Source organism: Microtus pennsylvanicus, chromosome 1 (assembly GCF_037038515.1).
Source record: "Microtus pennsylvanicus isolate mMicPen1 chromosome 1, mMicPen1.hap1, whole genome shotgun sequence".
NCBI lineage: Eukaryota > Metazoa > Chordata > Mammalia > Rodentia > Cricetidae > Microtus > Microtus pennsylvanicus.
In genome coordinates this window covers 176,493,044-176,512,529 of record NC_134579.1, presented here as the reverse complement: position 1 = coordinate 176,512,529, position 19,486 = coordinate 176,493,044, and the positions used below count along the sequence as shown (strand labels likewise).

Genomic DNA, 19,486 nt, shown 5'->3' with positions numbered 1-19,486 from the left:
TCTTTCTTCAAAGATTTAAAGTTCTTCTGATACAAGTCTTCCACTTGTTTGGTTAGAGTTACTCTGAGATATTTTATGCTATTTGTGGCTATTGTTGAGGGTGTTGATTCTCTGATTTCTTCCCCAGCTCTTTTATCACAGGAGGGCTACTGATTTTTTTGAGTTAATCTTATATCCTGCTATATTGCTGGAAGTGTTTGTGAGTTGTAGAAGTTCCTTGGTAGAATTTTTGGGATCACTTATGTAAACTATCATATCATCAGCAAACAGTGAGAGTTTGACTTCTTCTTTTCCAATTTGTATCCCCTTGATCTCCCTTTGATGTCTTATTGCTCTAGCTAGGACCTCAAGAACTATATTGAATAGGTATGGAGAGAGTGGGCAACCTTGTCTTGTTCCTGATTTCAGTGGAATTGCTAGGAGTTTCTCTTCATTTAGTTTGATGTTGGCTGTTGGCTTGTTGTATATTGCCTTAATTATGTTTAGGTATGATCCTTGTATCCCTGCTCTCTCCAAGACCTTTATCATGAAGGGATGTTGTATTTTGTCAAATGCTTTTTTGGCATCTAATGAGATGATCATGTGGTTTTTATTTTTCAGCTTGTTTATATGGTGGATTATGTTTACAGATTTTCATACTTTGAACCATCCCTGCATCTGTGGGATGAAGCTGACTTGGTTATAGTGGATGATGGTTCTGATGTGTTCTTGGATTCGATTTGCTAGTATTTTATTTAGTGTTTTTGCATCAATGTTCATGAGTGAGATTTTGTTTTTTTCAAGATAGGGTTTCTCTGTGTAGCCCTGGCTCTCCTAGAACTCACTCCATCAACCAGGTTAACCTCAAGAACTCAGAGATCCGCCTGCCTCTGCCTCCCAAGTGCTGGGATTAAAGATGTGCACCACTACCATAGGCTGTTGTTGTTTTTTTTTAATATTTTGTGATTAATATAATTATGCCATTTCCATCTTCCCTTTTTCTCTGCAAACCCACTCATGTCCACACACACACACACTCCTCTTCCAAATTCATGTCCTTGTTTTTCATTAATTGTCATTATACACGCACACTAAAATACATAAATACCATCTGCTTACTCAATGCTATTTCTATGTATATGTTTTCAGGGGTGATTATTTGATATTATATAACTAATTGCTGTGCTAGTCCCTAGAGAAGAACTTATCTCCTGCTCTCAGCATTCCTTAGTTGCTGATAGTTCTTTGTTGAGGACTGAGGCCTCCTGAGCTTTTCCCTTTCCGTGTTAGCATGTCTGTTGTGGCCTCCATGTTCCTGCCATGTTTAGGCAGGAACAACCTAAACCATGTTGTTGTAGCTTCTTCTGACACCAAGTTCTTCTTGAAGTATGCAGATGTCCACTTTCTGGCTCAGTGCCTGCCTTAAAGTCAGTAGATAGAAGCTATCGCTACTGAAGTATACTATTTTATTACTAACTATATCTACATACACACAGCATAAAATTTAGCATCTCAACCATCTTTAAATATATAGATAATTTATGCTATGTGCCCTTTGCACTATTAGGCACTACATTGACAGCTAACTTATATGCTTTTGTTCTAGATGGGAGAATACGTAATGACTCATTGTTTTAAGGGTGTATGTGAAGGTGTTTATAGTATTCTCTGTATTTCTGCAGTCAGTTGAGTCTCCAGAATAACTTCATAGCAGTTGCATCAGCATCATTATATTAAGAAATAAAGAAAAATGATATTCAGGCTTTCTTTGAAGTACTTTTTGTACTTAAAATTGATTCTCTTAAGGTTATATGTTATTAGAGTTTATATAGGCAGGGTGTCAATTGCTGAGAAAATTTAAGAACTTACTTTGTTTAGAGGCTTCAACCATTTCCGTCCAGATCATCTGGCACCACTGTTTCTGGGCCTGTGGTGGGACAGAACAACCAGGCAAAAGGCATGGAAGAGCCGAGCTGGTAACCTCATGGTACTCAAGAGGCAGAGAGGGACTTGAGAAGGGGCTCAGGAAAAGACATAACCCTTAAGAATTTCTCCCTGGGACCCAAAAAGATGAACATGGGATGTACTCACTCATAATTGGTTTCTAGCCATAAATAAAGGACATTGAGCCTATAATTTGTGATCCTAGAAAAGCTAAAAAGAAGGTGAACCCAAAGACAAACATATAGTCATCCACCTGGATATGAACCTTCATCTGGCGATGGATCGAGATAGAGACAGAGACCCAGACCCAATTAGGAGCACCAGACTGAGCTCTTATGATCCAAATGAGGAGCAGAAGGAGGGAGAACATGAGCAAGGAAGTCAGGACCAAGAGGGGTGCACCCACCAACTGTGACAGTGGAACTGATCTATTGGGAGCTCACCAAGGCCAGCAGGACTGGGACTGAATAAGCATGGGATGAAACCGAACTTTCTGAACATGGCGGACAATGAAGGCTGATGAGAAGCCAAGGACAAGGGCACTAGGTTTCGATCCTAATACATGAACTGGCTTTGTGGGAGCCTAGCCTGTTTGGATGCTCACCCTCCTGGACCTGGATAGAAGTGGGAGGACCTTGGACTTCCGGCAGGGCAGGGAATCTGGACTGCTCTTCATTCTCAAGAGGGAGGGGGAATGGAGTGGAGGGGGAGGGGGAGGATAGTGGGGGAGGGGGCAATGTGTGGGAGGAAGGGGAGGGAAATGGGAAATGGGGAGGAGGCGGAAATATTTTTTTCAACAACTAAAAAAAAAAATTAAAAAAAAAGAATTTCTCCCTGGGAAACCATTGCCTCCAGCTAGGTTCTTCCCTGTGCTGTGTTCTCCACCATCGTGTAGAACACATCATCTCTCCTTTCACTTCACCACTCCTGGGGTTTCTACTCCAGTGTGGGCCGAGAGTTAGGTTAGCTGGTTTCCATTGACTTTTTCTTCTTTTCTTTTTCTAGTTTTTCAAGACAGGCTTTCTCTGTGTAGCCCTGGCTATCCTAGAACTCATTCTGTAGACCATGCTGGCCTCAAAATGAGAAATCTGCCTGCTTCTGCCTCCTGAATACTGGGATTAAAGGTGTGTTGGTATGTACATTGAAGTTCATAATATTCTCTCTTAGTTTTAGTTTTAGGGAGTTTGTTGCATGGATTTGTTTTCCTTGATTATCTATAATGTGTCTGGAGAATAATGTTCAAGCTTTGTTATAAAATGTTGCTATTATTTCATGGGAACATAAAAATCCAATACTTTATTTTTTGTAATTATTGTTTTTGTTGTTTGTTATATCATCAACTTTTGCTAAATATTTTAACATATCATCCAGGCCTTTTCTGAGCTATAGTTATAAAGTAATTAGAAATAATTGTATAATTACTTTGAAGAATGATACAGAATGCCCTTCTGTGTGGTCTGAATATGTCTTATTACCATTGGTTTGAAGCTGATTTGGCCAATAACCAGGTAGAATAGTCTGGCACAATAGCCAGGTAGGAAATCCAAGCAGAAAGACAGGAATAAAGAAGGCAGAATCTGAGAGGCACCAGCAGCTGCCAGAGAGGCAAGATGTGAAGTAACAAACCATGAGCCTTATAATAAAATATAGAATAATAGAAAGGGGTTAATTTAAGATATGGGTTAATGTAAGAACTAGGTAATAATAGGCCTGAGCTAATAGGCCAAACAGTTTGTAATTGATATTAAGCCTCTGAGTGTTTGTTCTGGAACTGGCAGGTGGGAGAGAAACCTCCAGTTACAGAAGAGCTCAAATATAGACATAGTCTTAGACTTATTCTAGCCCCACACCCATGCACACAGTCTTAATTAAACTTGGTGACTCATAAAAAATAAAAGTAAATTTAAAAAGATATGAAAGTTGAACAACTTGTTGGAAAGAAGTAGTTTGGAGGAAGTGTGAGGGGTAAGAAGAAGTTATGAGGTGAATTTGATGAATACATTATGTATATATATGAAATTATTAAAGAAATAAGATTTTTTTAAAATATAAACTTTTAGGTTCTCAAAGACTGCTGTGTAAACTTTAATATCAAAGGCTAGGAAATTTAAAGTACAAATAGTACAGAAAAGACTGCCCAGTGCCTACAGCTGCCTGGATGTTGGATAGATTTATTGTAGGATTGTGGATGTCTTCAAATTTAGAGAAGAAAAATGTATGTTTTTTTGTTTTTTTTTATATATATATTTTCATTTTTCAAGACAGGGTTTCTCTGTAGCCTTGTCGCCTGTCCTGGAGTTCACTCTGTAGACCAGGCTGGCCTCAAACTCATAGAGATCTGCCTGCCTCTGCCTCCTGAGTGCTGGGATTAAAGGCGTGTACCACCACCGCCCAGCAGAAGTAAACCTTTAATGTACCACCTTTGAAGCATAATAAATTGTGGGCTAGCCTACAGATTAAACTGTAACGTATTCAACTTTTGGCTGGTTTCCTGTAGAATATATTTATAAAGTGTAGTTTTACATATATAACAAGATGTAGAACATAATGTATTCTAGACAGAGCAAGTTCAGAAGCCATCCCCCAAAGCCCCTCATGAAAACACAGTGGACATATTCAGGGTTACTATAATAATGGAGGAGAGTCGAGAGCTAGCCTGGCAATATTGAGGTTCCAGCTCCACAGTTTGCTATTTAGACATATGTCTTAGCTGGGTTTTTATATTTGTGATAAACACCATGAACTAACACAAGTTGGGGAGAAAAGGGTCATTTCAGCTTACAGTTGTCGTCCAGCCAGCATAAAGGAGAGGCAAGGCAGGAACTGAAGCAGAGGCAATGGAGGAGTGCTATTTACTAACTTGTTCTGCAGGGCTTGCTCAGGCTGCTTTCCTATACACCCTAGGACCCCCTGCCCAGCAGCGCTACCACTCACTGGGCTGGACCCTCCCACATCAAATGCCAGTAGGCCAGTCTGGTAGAGCATGTTTTAAACTGAGGCTTCTTCTTCTCAAATGATTCTAGTTGTGTCCAGTTGGGAGGAAACCTATGAACGCATATTACTGGACTTCTCTAATAGTGAGCTGCCATGTGTACCATGATTCGGGGTGGGATTTTGTTGAAGCAAATATAAAATAGCAGCTGTATTGTCACTGTAGCCCCAAAAGTTTATTCATCCCCAGTTTGCTTTCTCATTATCCTTTGTAGTTGAGCTTTCCTTCCTGGAACCACTTTGGATACCTTCAGGAGAGATACAGTTAGATACTGTCAACTTAGTAAAAGGTTTTATGTCAAAACAGCCCCAGGGCCCCTAAGCAGTTTATGAGTTGGCATCTCTTGGGTCTACTGGCAGTCTCTGGCCTGGGTGGCTCTTCCTCCAAAGCAGTTAACACAAAAGAGACTGGTGTTATGTGCTTGGTGAGTGGTCCAGCATGGGGCCGGTCCAGAAGTGTATTGGGGACAAAAGATCATACCAAGAATGGGTCAGGAGGCAAGATCTGGAAAATAGTAGCTGAGGTGTGCAGACAAAATGGCCCGATTAATTCTTCTCCATGGGACTTCAAGGGCTCTAAGGACACGGTTATGTATAGCTAGTACCATCTAGATTCTCAGTTCAGTTCTACAGTAGGTTCTACAACTTCTCCAAAGATTATGGGTCCTTCTAAATTGTGATTATACTATCTATGTCTGTCATTGTGACAGTAGCACATTAGCAGCAAAGTGCGGCCCAGTCACTAGTGTTTCTCTGTCATCTACTTCATAGTGAGAGCCATTGGATACACTCCTCAAGTTCCACTGTAACTAACGTGTTCATTTCTTGTGATACTCGCTCGCATCACTGAACTGTTTAGGAGAAAGTTAGCTTTGTTCCAACAGTAGCTCATCTAATAGTTTTGGTTGACAGCTTTTAGAATCTTAAATTAATCACATCTAACTAGAACCTGTAGGAAGAGACCTGGTCAGTCTTCCTCGTCAACTTAGACCATGAAACCCAGTGTGGACAAGTTCAACAGAACCACCATATACGGCCTACCCATGCATGCATCAGCATTGCCAGGGCATAAATTTCAGTTTCAAACTAGAACCCTGCTAGCCTTCTTGTTCCAAAATGTCAAGTAAATGCAAAACTCTTTAGGACAAATTTCTAGAGATGTACGGCATGACACAATATTAATTAGCAGCCAATAAGATTAAGGGTGAAAAGGAATACATAATCACGAATTCTACTAAAAATTAGAGATACAGACTACTTTGAATTTTATTCTTAGGAAAACCTTTGCCTTGTCTTCATTCCTTGGTTCAAGCACTTTCAAGTGTGATCCCGTAGGGTAGGAGTCTTTCTGCTATAACCATCACTTATGTATTCTAACCCTTGTCTCTGGAACCATTATAGATTTCCCCTTAAGACAGTCAATACCTTTCTTACAGCATCATTTTCTAAAACTCTTGTGTTTGTTTTATTTCTCCCTTTCTCATATCCCAAGTGACTTTAAGTTGTTGATTCGAAAAGCATTTTGATCTGAATTATGATCTCCCTTAATGACATTAGTGTAGACCACTCACTTAGACTAGATCCTGTCTACAAGATTACAGGAGATTTCTCTGAGGGTTTTTTTTTTCTTAACATGTCACTTTAATTAACATACTAAGGGGTATAGGCGGAGGCTGTTCGTTTATTTCCTGGACTCTCATATCCAAGTAACCACACAGAAACTGTACTAATTACAGTACTGTTGGGCCAGTAGCTTAAGCATATTTCTAGCTAGCCATTACATCTTAAATTAACCCATTTTTATTATTCTGTGTATTATCACGAGGCTCATGGTTTACTGGCAAGGTTCCAGGTTGCATCTGTCTCCTAGGCACCTATCTGGCATCCCTCTGACTCCGCCTTCTTTCCTCTTCTATCTGCTTGGAATTCCTGCCTTACTCTGTTCTGCCCTGCTGTAGACCAAAGCAGCTTTATTCACTAACCAATGGTAACAAGACATATTCGCAGCATACAGAGGAGAATCCCACATCAAAGGGGTAATAATTCTTTTCAAAAATAAGAGACTTATTGTTCTATTTTTCTATGCTTATTTGCCTTTTGCATTCAGGTTAAACATTACATTATGCTTATTTCACATGATGGACATATAACCTACACAGACATATCATAGCCCATACCTTTCCCATTGTAATTGGGAATTGTTACAAAATTAGGAAGGAACCAAGGTGTTTTTTACAATATGACTTAATAAAACCAGAATGTAAACAAAGATAAAAATACTAATGAAGCCTAGAGTTTACAAAACTATAAATTATGATGGTAACCAAAGAGAAACTTCTTAATAGATTTTGAGGAAGACCAATAATTCATTCCTTGCTCATGTTGCTTAAACCTAGAACCTTTGGGTAAGGCAGCACTCTTTGGCCACATTACCCATACTAACCTCAAACTCTTGAGCACAAGGGCCCCTCCTGCTTCAGATTCTCAATTAACTGAGTTTAGCATGTAGCACAGTTCGTAGCACTGGAACATTTTGCCTGTGTGTGTCATAATACCATCAATGTGTTATTTTGTATAGCTTTATGGGATTTTTGGAGGGAATCCTGCTTTGTGCTTAGCAGCTGTGTTTTTTAACTGAGGTTCTTTTAATACAGGAATCTGAGACAGCCTAGAAACCTTTATGTGAAGGTTGCGTCTCAAACTGGTTTTTTGGAGTGATGCTTTTATTGTTGTGTTTGCCCTGATAAAAAGGTTTGGAACATACTAGAAAGGATTTTACTCCTTATGATTAGTCAGAGTGGACTAACTTCTTCAGCAAACAGTAGTTAACACACCATAGGGTTATCTGTTGCTTATGTCAAACACTAATCCCATTGTGAGGGCCCTGCCCTCATAATGTCATCTTAACCTGAAACCTCCCAAGGGCTCCATCCATTGACATCCTGCCTGATATTAGGAAATTAATATGCGACTCCATTCTTCCCATTCCTGTGTTGGGAGGGTGTAAAATGCAAAACAAAACCTACTGACTTGTCTTACGGATATGATTCATTGTTAAATACAGTCACGATGTTATGCAGTCATTTTTCAACTCTGTCTTACGGACTGAAACCAGAATTCATTGATTCCGTTTTGCATCCTGCTAAATTCTATATCCGGTGTCTATGAGCTTGTCTACTTTTGATACTTCCTATAAATAGTCCTACCATTGTACTTACCATGATACCCTCCAATCCATCCATTTTGAAGCATGTGTTGGAGCTCCTTAAGGTTGCCTATCTATCCTTTCTTCTGTGTACACTTGGGCTTTTTCTGTCCCTCAGTAGTTGTGTCTGACTGCAAGAGAAATGAGGTGGCATCAGCTGCTTACCTGTGTCTATCTTAATGCCATTTAAGTGAATTTCATAGTCTAATCTCTTTATACCGTCCAGGCAGTTTGCTGGATCTTAACTGTATCTATCTTAATGCCATTTAAGTAAATTTCATAGTCTAATCTCTTTATAAAAATACTAAGGAAGCCTAGAGTTTACAAAACTATAAATTATGATGGTAACCAAAGAGAAACCGTCCAGGCAGTTTGCTGGATCTCTGTTGTTCAAAAACTTTTCAGTCTTGCCATCGTCCTGGGGTTTAGCATAATTTTTCTAAACCTCAAATTTTCTAAGCTGTCTTTATTGTCATTCATTTCTCCTTAAAACCTGGTCAGTTCTTTCCTATGGTCATCTCTTTCAGGTGAAAGAGGAAAGTCTCCTACCAAGAAAAGTGTATTTTGTTTGTGTTACTATCTAGTGCAGGTTAAAGGAGGAGGGCTCTGTGTCACACAGCCCCTCAGGCACAGGCTCCTTTCCATTGACTGACTCCAGGGCTTTGTCTTCCCAGTTAACAAAGGAAAATTTTGGAGGATTGCAGGAAGGCTGTTAGAGACTAGGACAGCTGGGAGTGGTACCTGCTTTATGTTTGTTGCATTGGTATTTTAGCAGACTTGGTGTTACAGCCATTCTCAGCTGTGAAAGGAGATGGAAATACAGTCTTACTTCATTGCCAGTGGAAAGAAAACAAGATTTGGTGAGGATACTGTAAGCACTCCATGGGCTGGCGCTAATTTGGAAGGAGTGACATATGTTAGTTATAAAGGTCATGAGTACACATGGGGAGAAGTCTAGAAGGAAGTATTTTCTTGACTTCTTGAGGATCTGTGAAAATAACATATATGACACGTTTATGATTTATAGAAAATGTATTACTGTGTGTGTAGGAAATTTTAAACGTGTGGATGAAATAAGTGGAAAAGTAGCTTTTTCAGAATCTACAGTATTTTCCGTCCTTAAAACTATTGTAGAAAAATGTGTATATCAGCATTATGATTCAAGATCGTTGAAGCTATGCATATAAAATAAATTGAGTTTCATAAATACTAAACCAAATGAAGCTTTATTTTTACTTTTTCAATAATATCTTTTTATTGAGCATCGCCAGAGAATATAAGGATGATAAAGTAAATAATCCCTTGAGGGAGATCAAATGTAGTGCAGAAAATAAGACAGATAATTAGGTACCTGAACGTGTCAGGCAGATCAAGATCACAGCAGTGGCATGTCTTGTTGAATGGAGCTGCAGGCTCTGTTCCTGCCACCCAGCTCCCAGCCGCCTGGCTAGCTTATGCCCCAAAATAACAACGCACAAACTGTATTCATATAAACACTGCTTGGCCCATTTCTATTAATGTGTGTAGCACCACCAGGTGCACTTACCAGGAAGATTCTAGCCTACGTCCATCCTGGGTCGGAGCTTCATTGCATCTGCCTCAGAGAGCAGAGCTATGGCGTCTGAGCTCACTTCCTCTTCCTCCTAGCATTCTGTTCTGTTTACTCCACCCACCTATGTTTTAACCTATCAGGCCAAGCAGTTTCTTTATTAATTAACCAATGACCTTCCTCCATCAATGTCTAAAGTGGGTTGGCTTCCAAGAACACAGTCCAGAAACAAAAGAACATTGATCTTGGCACTCGGTAGAGTTTTGTGATGATTAGAAATAGTGCATAGACACTTAAGTTGTTTGATATATATGATATATTATTCCTTCTATCAAGGAAGAAGATAGAATTCTTCTACCTTCTTTAAATCTATATGATTTTAAAACTGAGCTCCTTTACCTAATTTGTGAATTCACCCATTCAGTGGTCATCCAGCAAACCATTGCTGGCACCAGTACTTAAGACCTGAGTATGTGTGCGCTGTTACTAGTTTTCCAAACCCCTACTCCGTTTTAAGAAATGTAGTATTACAAGTCTGCAACTGCCTTCCCCCTCACGAGTGTCCAGAGACCATCTGGCACCACACCCACCCTTCCGTGCTAGGGAATCTGTCTGCCCTATCTCATACCTCATGTCTCCTCTCTCACCCGTTCTTTTGCTTTTGGTCCCTTGCCTCACAGCCAGGTATTCCTTAGCTTCTTCTGTAAACTTAACCTTTCCAAGTTTACCCCAGTTACCTCAGGAAAAAACGTTACTTCTTTTTGTTACTATGTGTTCCTTGTCTTTCTCCTGTCATAGAACACTTTCAAACTCTCCAGGTGTCTACAGAGGAAGTCTCTCCAACAGCCTCCTCAGGCCTGCGCCAATACCAACATCTGCCCCTAACCGGCAGGTGCTGAGCACAGCCTGCTCACCCCTCAGCAGTTCTGCTCTTAGCTAACTGGAGGCGAGAACTCTGCTCACCATAAATGCCGGACGGACGTTTGTGGCTCAGAGAGAATCTGTTTCAGTTACCACAGATGCAGTTTTGTTTTGTTTCATTGCCATTCTTATAGAAACCTCCCTTGGTTATGATGAGTGCAAGTAGCCTCACCAAGGATGGCCACTGTGGTTTGGGGGTTATCAAATACTGTTATACCTAAGTGATGAGACTGATTTCAAGCCCTAAGCATCTGCCAGTTTGGCACATCAATTGTAAAAGCTGTACCATCCATTTGTTTTCTCTTCAACTAAGTTTTAAAAGTGGGGCCAAGATTTTGGTAAAAATGATTTGTCTGTCTTATTCATTAGTGACTTTCTGTGCTGTTTGCCACAAGTAAAGATTTTTAAATGTTTTCAGCCTCAGGGAAAGAAGAAGTTGCTAGAGATGTCTGGAAATAGGATGGAGATGAACAAGTGTAGCTCATATTTGCTGCCACAGGACTGTGACTTCTAAGAGGCAGGTATCCCACTCTACAAATGATTACCAAGTGCAAAGCACACACAGATAAAAATAGTATACTTTTCTGTTAGTAAATATAGTGCATTTTTGAGACTTCATTAGCTTTAAGGTGATATCTCAATTAATCTACATCCATTCCTGTCATCACTGGTTGCTTAGGTCGTTGTATCCCTTCTGCTCAGCCATTGATTGTGCCAGCGTCCATGCGCCTCTGTGTTGCCCCTTCCTTTCTAATCCACCCAGCGAGTCCTTTCAAAATTGCTCCTCAAAACTCCATGTCAGACTGATCCCAGACTTCTTCCTGAGTTCTTTTTCCCCTTTCCTGTCTAGAATAATCAAAACAAACCGGGCATGGTGGTTCCTATCTATAGTCCTAGCACTACAGAATCTAAAGCTGGAAGATTCTGAGCTTGAGTTTGAAGCTGGCATGGGTTATATAGTAAGTTCAAAGTGGTGGCAGGAAGAGGTGGGTAATTCCTGGGGTCAACTTCACTACATCTGGAATTAATTAAAACCCAAGTGGGGTTTTTCTTAATTATATCATTTAAAGTGGGAAGACCAACTTCTAATCTGTATTTTTTGAGGTTATTCTGGGTCTCGCCTTCTAGTAGCCGCCTATATGAAGGACGTGGAAGAAGGAAGCTCTTTGCTCTTTGCCTGTTTGCCCTCACTCTCAATTCACTGACATTAGAACCTACTCCTTTGGGATGCTGGTGTCTCAGAGCAGCTGAGACATCGTACCTTGTGGATTTAACCATTCTTGGATTTTTGGACTTTCCATTGGTAGACAGCCATTGTTTAACTAGCAGGACCACAGCCTATAAGCCACTTTAATAAACCTCACGTATATTCATTCTATCAGTTCTGTTCCTCTAGATAACCCTAATACAGATTTATGGATAGATGGATGATAGATAGATGATAGATAGATAGATAGATAGATAGATAGATAGATAGATAGATAAAAAATCAAAACAAAATAAGCAAATACATAAGAAGTTTTTGCTTCAATCATTTCCCAATATCATCCTCTTCTTCTACCTTCCACACTACATATATTCTTCAAAGTAATAATGCCCTGATGATTTGAAGAGTCTAGTTCAAAAGCTGCTTCATCTCATTTCTGTGGTTATCTTTTCCATCTAGATAGGAAAATACATGCTGCCTTATTTCCCCTGTGTCTTTAACAGTAAAGAACTTCCTGGATGCCGCCTTGAATTAGATTATAGCTAGTAGAGTACAAACTACTTAAGTGTTGTATCCAGACTTGGTTTCATTTTTCACAGATCTTAGTGCTTAACATAGAGGGTCCTGCTCATCGTAGGAGCATAAGAAGTCTTTATGGAACAATTCTCTTAAAGATACCCATTCCAGTTCACTAGAACTTGGTTTTCAGATTTTGTTTTGTTTTGTTTTTTGTTTTTTGGGTTTTTTTTGTCTCTCCATTTTCTTTCACAGAAGTTTCTGGAGACTTTCAAGGTACTAGTACAGCCCCATTTTATAACAAGTGTTATCTTGCTTCTTGTTCTCATCTCAGTTAATGAATTGTTCCCTTTATCTCTGTAGCCTTGTTTGTAAGCTGAACACAAGGACCACCATCCTGGCAGCAACTAACCCCAAAGGCCAGTATGACCCCCAGGAGTCCGTGTCTGTGAACATTGCTCTCGGTAGCCCACTCCTAAGTCGATTTGACCTCGTCCTGGTTTTGCTCGACACCAGGAACGAAGACTGGGACCGCATCATTTCTTCCTTCATCTTAGAAAATAAAGGTAGGTGAAGAGAAACAAATCATTCACTATGAGAAGGAAAGATTAAACCTAACCAAAGGATATTCCCTTAAATTAAATACTCAAGATGTCTGTGTTGACAGTGATGGAGAGAAGCTGAGACAGAAGGCAGCTGTGAAACTAGTTAGTGGGCTTCAACATAGTGAACAGAGGGGAAAGTGGCTGTCTCCACCTCCGTCATGAGAACATAGGTGAACTACATATGCATGTAGGTAGGTAGTTATGTAGATGATTGATGTAGTACGAGCTGCGGGCTGTGTTCCACCCAGCTCCCAGCCACCTGACTAGCTTATGCCCCAAAATAACAACACACAAACTGTATTCATTTAAACACTGCCTGGCCCATTATATCTAGCCTCTTCTCAGCTAACTCTCGCACCTGGACTAGCCCATTTCTAATAATGTGAGCACCCCAAGGTGCGCTTACTGGGAAGATTCTAGCCTACGTCCATCCTGGGTTGGAGCTTCATTGTGTCTGCCCCAGAGAGCAGAACTAAGGCGTATATCTGAGGTGTCTTACCTCACTTCCTCTTCCTACCAGCATTCTGTTCTGTTTTCTCCACCCACCTATGTTCTAACCTATCAGGGCCAAGCAGTTTCTTTATTTAACCAATGACCTTCCTCCATCAAATAGATAGATAGATAGATAGATAGATAGATAGATAGATAGATAGATAGATAGATAAATATCCTTTTTCATAAGAGACATCCTTATGCTGAAAAATTAACTCTTGCACACAAAACTGGAGAGAATTATGAAATAGAAATCAATAAATGTTAGTTTTCTTTAAATTTGACCTACTTAAGTTTCTATTACTATACATGAGACCAGAAGTATTCTAAATAATTTTCTTTCTGGGGTTAACTTTTTTGTTTACTAATCTTATATCAAAACAGCTTATTCTGGAGCTACATGCTAAAAGGAGAATAGGCCTAGATTTCAGTGGACATAAAACCTGAAGCTTACCTTTTAAAAATGTATAAAGGAGCCGGGTGTGGTGGTGTGTATTTTTAATCCCAATGCTTGAGAGGCAGGCAGATCTCTGTGAGTTCCAGATCATCCTGGTCTACAAAGTGAGTTTCAGGAGAGCCAGGTATGTCTATATAGAGAGATTCTGTCTCAAAAAATCCAAAATTAAATAAATGTTAAAATGTGTATAGGAACTTTCTCAAATTCCTCAAAATAAGATGTTTCCCACCTGTTTTTTAATCTACTGATCCAATGTCTGGTGTATGGACACAGGTTACCCCAGCAAGTCAGAGAATCTGTGGAGCATGGAGAAGATGAAAACCTACTTCTGCTTCATTAGGAATCTGCAGCCCACATTGTCTGATGTGAGCAATCAAGTACTCCTTCGATACTATCAAATGCAAAGGCAGAGTGATTCCCGAAATGCAGCCCGGACAACCATCCGCCTATTGGAAAGCTTGATTCGATTAGCAGAAGGTTCATTTTATTTTACAGATATTTTTATTGAGTGCCTAGTTTGTACAAGGCGTGTTTTGTGTATTTAAAAGATGATAAGAGTAATCCCCACTGAAAGGTACTCATAGTCTCTTAAAAGGTAAAGACTGAAGAGGGTATTTTTTTATATGAACTTGAGTGCGCTTATCTTCGGTACATAAATATTTAGAATTCCAATATTCTCTTGGAGAATTCTTTTTTGAGTGTCCTTTCCTGTCCTGATTACATTGGGTTTTAATTCTGTTTTGTCAGATAATAATATGACTGCACCAGCTTGCTTCTTGGGTCCTTTGCATACTTGATGGGTAAGGTGTATTTCTTGGATTTCTTTCTCGCAGAATGGTGGATCGTGTTTTCTAATCCAACTAACAAGTCTATGTCTTTTTGTTGAGGAATTGAGAATATCAATGTTGAGAGATATCAGTGAGCAACATTTATTGATTCTTGTTGTTGTGTTCTGATGGTGTGCATTTTTCCTTATTCCTTGTGTTTTCTTGGTTCAACCTCTTCAGGTTGAAATTTTTCTTCTAGTGCCTTCTGTAGAGCTGGATTTGTAGATGGATGGTGCTTAAATTTTATTTTATCATGGAATGTTTTTCTTTCACAATCTATTGTGATTGAAAGTTTTGCTGGGCTTGTTATTTGATGGCATCTGTGGTCTCTTAGAGTTTGTAAGAGTATCCATCCGGGCCCTCTGGCTTTTAGAGTCTCCTTTGAGAACTCAGGTGTTATTCTAATGGGCCTGCCTTTATATGTTATTTGGTCTTTTTCTCTTGCAGTTTTTAATATCTTTTCTTTGTTCTGTACATTTAGTATCATGATTATGTGTTATGGGGAATTTCTTTCCTGGTCCTGTATGTTTTGTATTCTTGTACCTTGATAGGGGAGACCTCCTAAACTTGAAATTAGGAAATTTTCTTTTCTCTTAAGACTTCATTGAAAATACTTCCTGTACCTTTGACCTGCGTTTATTCTAGCTATCTACAAATAATAGAAATATGGTCTTTTCTGTGTCCCAGATTTCCTGGGAGTTTTGTACCTGGATTTTAATTTATTTTATTTTATTTTTTTTAGGTTTAACATTTTCTTTGAATGAGGTACCCATTGCTTCCTCCTAAATTCAACACCTGAGATTCCCTCTTTCATGTAGTCTATTGTTCTGTTGGGGCTCACTTCCGGGCTTTTGTCTGACTTCCTCCATTTGTTATTTCCAGTTTTATCTCATGGGGTTTTGTTTTGTTTTGAGTGATTCTATTTCTTGGTTGCACTCTACTCTCATGCTGTGATTGTTTTCATTGTATCATTCCACTGTTTGTATTTTCACAGACCTCATTAAGGGATGTTTTATCTTCTCTGAGGTCCTTGAACATATAATCACAGTAGCTATTGTGGTCGTCTTGGGCTTCAGCTACATTACATTTCTCAGGACCTATTGTAGTGAGATTACTGGGTTCTGAGTGGAGTCATATTGTCTTGGTGTTTATTGATTGTATTTTTGTGCTGGTGTTTAGACATCCAGGGTTGGGGTGACTGTGGTACTAGCTGTTGCTATCTGCTCTTGTCTTTGCTGGGTGGCTGTTCCTTCCCTTGTTTTCGGTTGGCCTCTCTGCATCTTAGGAAAGTGTGTTGCAGTGGGTTGGCTAGTAGGGAGTGCTTCTGCAGGTCAGTGGGTAGCAGAGAGGAATAAAGTGGGGGCTAGGAGAAAATTTTGGGAGAGACTTCAGGAAAGACCTGAGGGAATCCTGTTCACCTAGAGCTGGGGTCCGCAGGGAGTTAGAGATGCTGTAGTAGGAAGGGATCCTGAAAATATATTACATTACGGTAAAGAATTTTCTGGAGAGACAGAGATGAAAAGGCTATGGAGACCTAGACTTGGAGTCTCTAGTAAATGAAGGTGAGGGAAACCCAGGGCCTGACCGAGACTTGGAGTCTCCAGTGAGGGGAGTTGAGGTGGAAGGAGGTGAGTCTGTGAGCCTGTTGTTACCTGCCAAGGGTGAGAATGGAGAGATCATAATGGATGATAGGAAGGGAAGAGTGAGTAATTTACCTACCTGAGTCCCTGCCGGGTGTGATCACCAGGGGCCCAGGGTAGAAAGTGTGTCTAGTATTGGGGGCAAACAGGAAGAAAAGGGTAAGTGCTAGAAGGGTGGGCTCTGAGGATCTACAGGAAGTAGGAAGGCTCTGTCCACTCCAAAGTTTGCAGAGTTCAGGTAGGAATGCAGGGAGGGTGGGAGGACAGGCCCTTCCCCAGGAATGCAGGGAGGGTGGGAGGACAGGCCCTTCCCCAGGAATGCAGGGAGGGTGGGAGGACAGGCCCTTCCCCAGGAATGCAGGGAGGGTGGGAGGACAGGTCCTTCCCCAGGAATGCAGGGAGGGTGGGAGGACAGGCCCTTCCCCAGGAATGCAGGGAGGGTAGGAGGACAGGCTCTTCCTCAGGAATGCAGGGAGGGTGGGAGGATAGGCTCTTCCCCAGGAATGCAGGGAGGGTGGGAGGATAGGCTCTTCCCCAGGAATGCAGGGAGGGTGGGAGGACAGGCCCTTCCCCAGGAATGCAGGGAGGGTGGGAGGACAGGCTCTTCCCCAGGAATGCAGGGAGGGTGGGAGGACAGGCCCTTCCCCAGGAATGCAGGGAGGGTGGGAGGACAGGCTCTTCCCCAGGAATGCAGGGAGGGTGGGAGGACAGGCCCTTCCCCAGGAATGCAGGGAGGGTGGGAGGACAGGCCCTTCCCCAGGAATGCAGGGAGGGTGGGAGGACAGGCTCTTCCCCAGGAATGCAGGGAGGGTGGGAGGACAGGCCCTTCCCCAGGAATGCAGGGAGGGTGGGAGGACAGGCCCTTCCCCAGGAATGCAGGGAGGGTGGGAGGACAGGCCCTTCCCCAGGAATGCAGGGAGGGTGGGAGGACAGGCCCTTCCCCAGGAATGCAGGGAGGGTGGGAGGACAGGCCACTGTAAGCAGTCTGCTACAGGTCTGGGGGTGAGACTGGGGAAATTGTAATGGAGGACAGGGAAAGAGGGTGAAAGTCACCTACCTGACTCCCAGCCCATATGGCCACTGGGTTCCCAGACCAAGTGTTGCCAGCACTAATAGGTAGCTGACAGCAAGGGTTGGGGTGAGGGAGGAGAGCGGAGTCCACGACAAGGTTCAGTGGAGTCCCCAAGAAATGGAGATAAAGTGGGAACAGGGCTTCTGCAAAGCTGTCTGTCACACAGCTGGGGATAAGACTGGAAAACTTCAGTGGAGGACAGGAGGGAGAGTCGCCTGTCCAGTACCCAGCCCAGTGTCTCATGCCTGTTTGTGACCAGTCAGCAAAACTGTACCCCATCCTATCCCAGAGGCTTAGGGCTCGCACGTACGCATGCAGCTAATGTCCATCTCAGCATTTACACTTTACCTGTGTGCAAATGAATAAATTCATATGAATTGAATGTAGCATCATGAAATCATGTAAACTTAATAAAATGCCATAAATAAATGAACCTCATTTTATTCAAGGATTTATAGCTAACATTCTGGCAAGAAAAATCTAAAAATTCTTGCTTGCTAGTTTGATGTTTTAAAAGGCTCGTAAATCATAGATAAAAGAGGTGCCAGAGATAAGAAATGAGTTTTAATTTTGTGTATTTAAATGAGAGTAAAAAAATGAAGACTAAAAATTTCTAAATATTAAATGCATGTTATTACAGTGATTTCTGTGCTGGAGTTAGAACATTCTCATATAAATACATAAAATTGTGTGGGCTATGAAGGATGAGGCCTGTTTTTGGAGAAACTACTTTGAAGATGGTTGCCTGTTCTAGTAAAATTAACTGATGATTAATTTAGCTCATCTATAAAATGCAAGTTTAGAGGGTAGAGATGTCAAGTGCAGGATTGCGTTTATCACCTCAGTAAAAGTGTCTTGCTATCTTAGCTCATGCTCGCCTGATGTTCCGCAATACTGTGACACTGGAAGACGCTATTACGGTGGTGTCGGTGATGGAATCCTCAATGCAGGTAAGGATATTTATGCCTAATGTTCACCTAATTACGGGCTCTTCTTAAATGGCACTTTATTACTATACTAAGAGTTGTAAAATTGATCAAGTTCTATACCTAGTGTTTCCTTGAAAAATCCAAAAGCAATTATTTGAAAGAAGGGAGCTGTTGCCCTTGCCTTTGCCTGTAAATGGGAAGTAGCAGGTCTCAGTAGTTTTCTTCCTCAGCAAACTTAGGAAAGTTCATGCTCTCACTAGTGACCTGTGGCTTCCTGGCACAGTGATCCTGCAGGGGAAAGGATATAGAAATGTGAAAGGGTTCCATGATTGTGATGCCTAAGACGAGGGCGTAGAGATGCGGTCTTTCCCACCTGAGATCAGTGGTCCCTGGTGTGTCCTTACTCTTGTCCAAGTTGATCTGTGACTGTTCCTGGTGTTTTTTCGCCCCTCAGGGAGGTGCTCTGCTGGGAGGTGTGAATGTTCTTCACACTTCCTTCCCTAAAAGCCCACAGGCACAGTACCGGAGGCAGTGTGAACTCATTCTGGAAAAGCTGGAACTGCAGAGTCTCTTGAGCGAAGAGCTTAGAAGACTTGAAAGGTAAAGGAGGAAATCAAAGGCAGGCACATGGAGAAAGATGCCTCCTTGGCATTTAGTGAAACTGGAAGCGTAGTTAGCAGAAGACTGCCAGGCATCAATTCATTATCCATTGCTGTATAATCAACCACTGCAAAACTCAGTGCCTTAAAAAACAAACAAAGAAACTACCACTATTTTAGTGCTTAATTTTTGGGGAGTCAGAAATTCAGGCTGATTCAGGGGAGATGGCTGTCTCTGGATGTCATGTTGACTGGGTCAACAACTGGGGAATGGCAGAGGAGTGTTTCAGAACTCCTCACTTATGAAGTGTGGATAATAGACATGGGAGGGGCATGGGGTGATGTGTTACGTGAATTAAAACGTGTAACTTTACCTAAAGACAATGACCTGAATTTTAGTGTTCCCTAAATGCATGGGTTTCTGTAAAGCTAGACTTTGAATCTTCACTTCTGAAATGAATAAGAAATGGCAAGATCATCTGTCTGTCCAGGATCAGTCAGAGTGTTTTCTTCACAGCAGACAATGCGTGGAATGCGTGTTGAAGCTTAGTGG

The 19,486-nt window shown here is 41.2% G+C and overlaps 1 protein-coding gene across 2 annotated transcripts in view; it reads left to right on the top strand.

The window, feature by feature from the left end:
* Mcm9 (minichromosome maintenance 9 homologous recombination repair factor) overlaps positions 1–19,486 on the top strand; it is an 80,397-nt gene that overhangs the window by 52,162 nt on the left and 8,749 nt on the right. The window contains exons 9-12 of one of the 2 annotated variants that reach the window (XR_012907476.1): positions 12,676–12,878; positions 14,140–14,231; positions 18,273–18,355; positions 18,789–18,902. Coding sequence is in view for 1 of the 2 variants with exons in the window: in XM_075945872.1 (XP_075801987.1) it covers positions 12,676–12,878; positions 14,140–14,343; positions 18,273–18,355; positions 18,789–18,934 (636 nt within the window). In the remaining variant the exon portion in view is untranslated. Of the gene's footprint in view, positions 1–12,675; positions 12,879–14,139; positions 14,344–18,272; positions 18,356–18,788; positions 18,935–19,486 lie in introns of those variants that run through there. The other variant, XM_075945872.1, reaches the window with a different exon arrangement.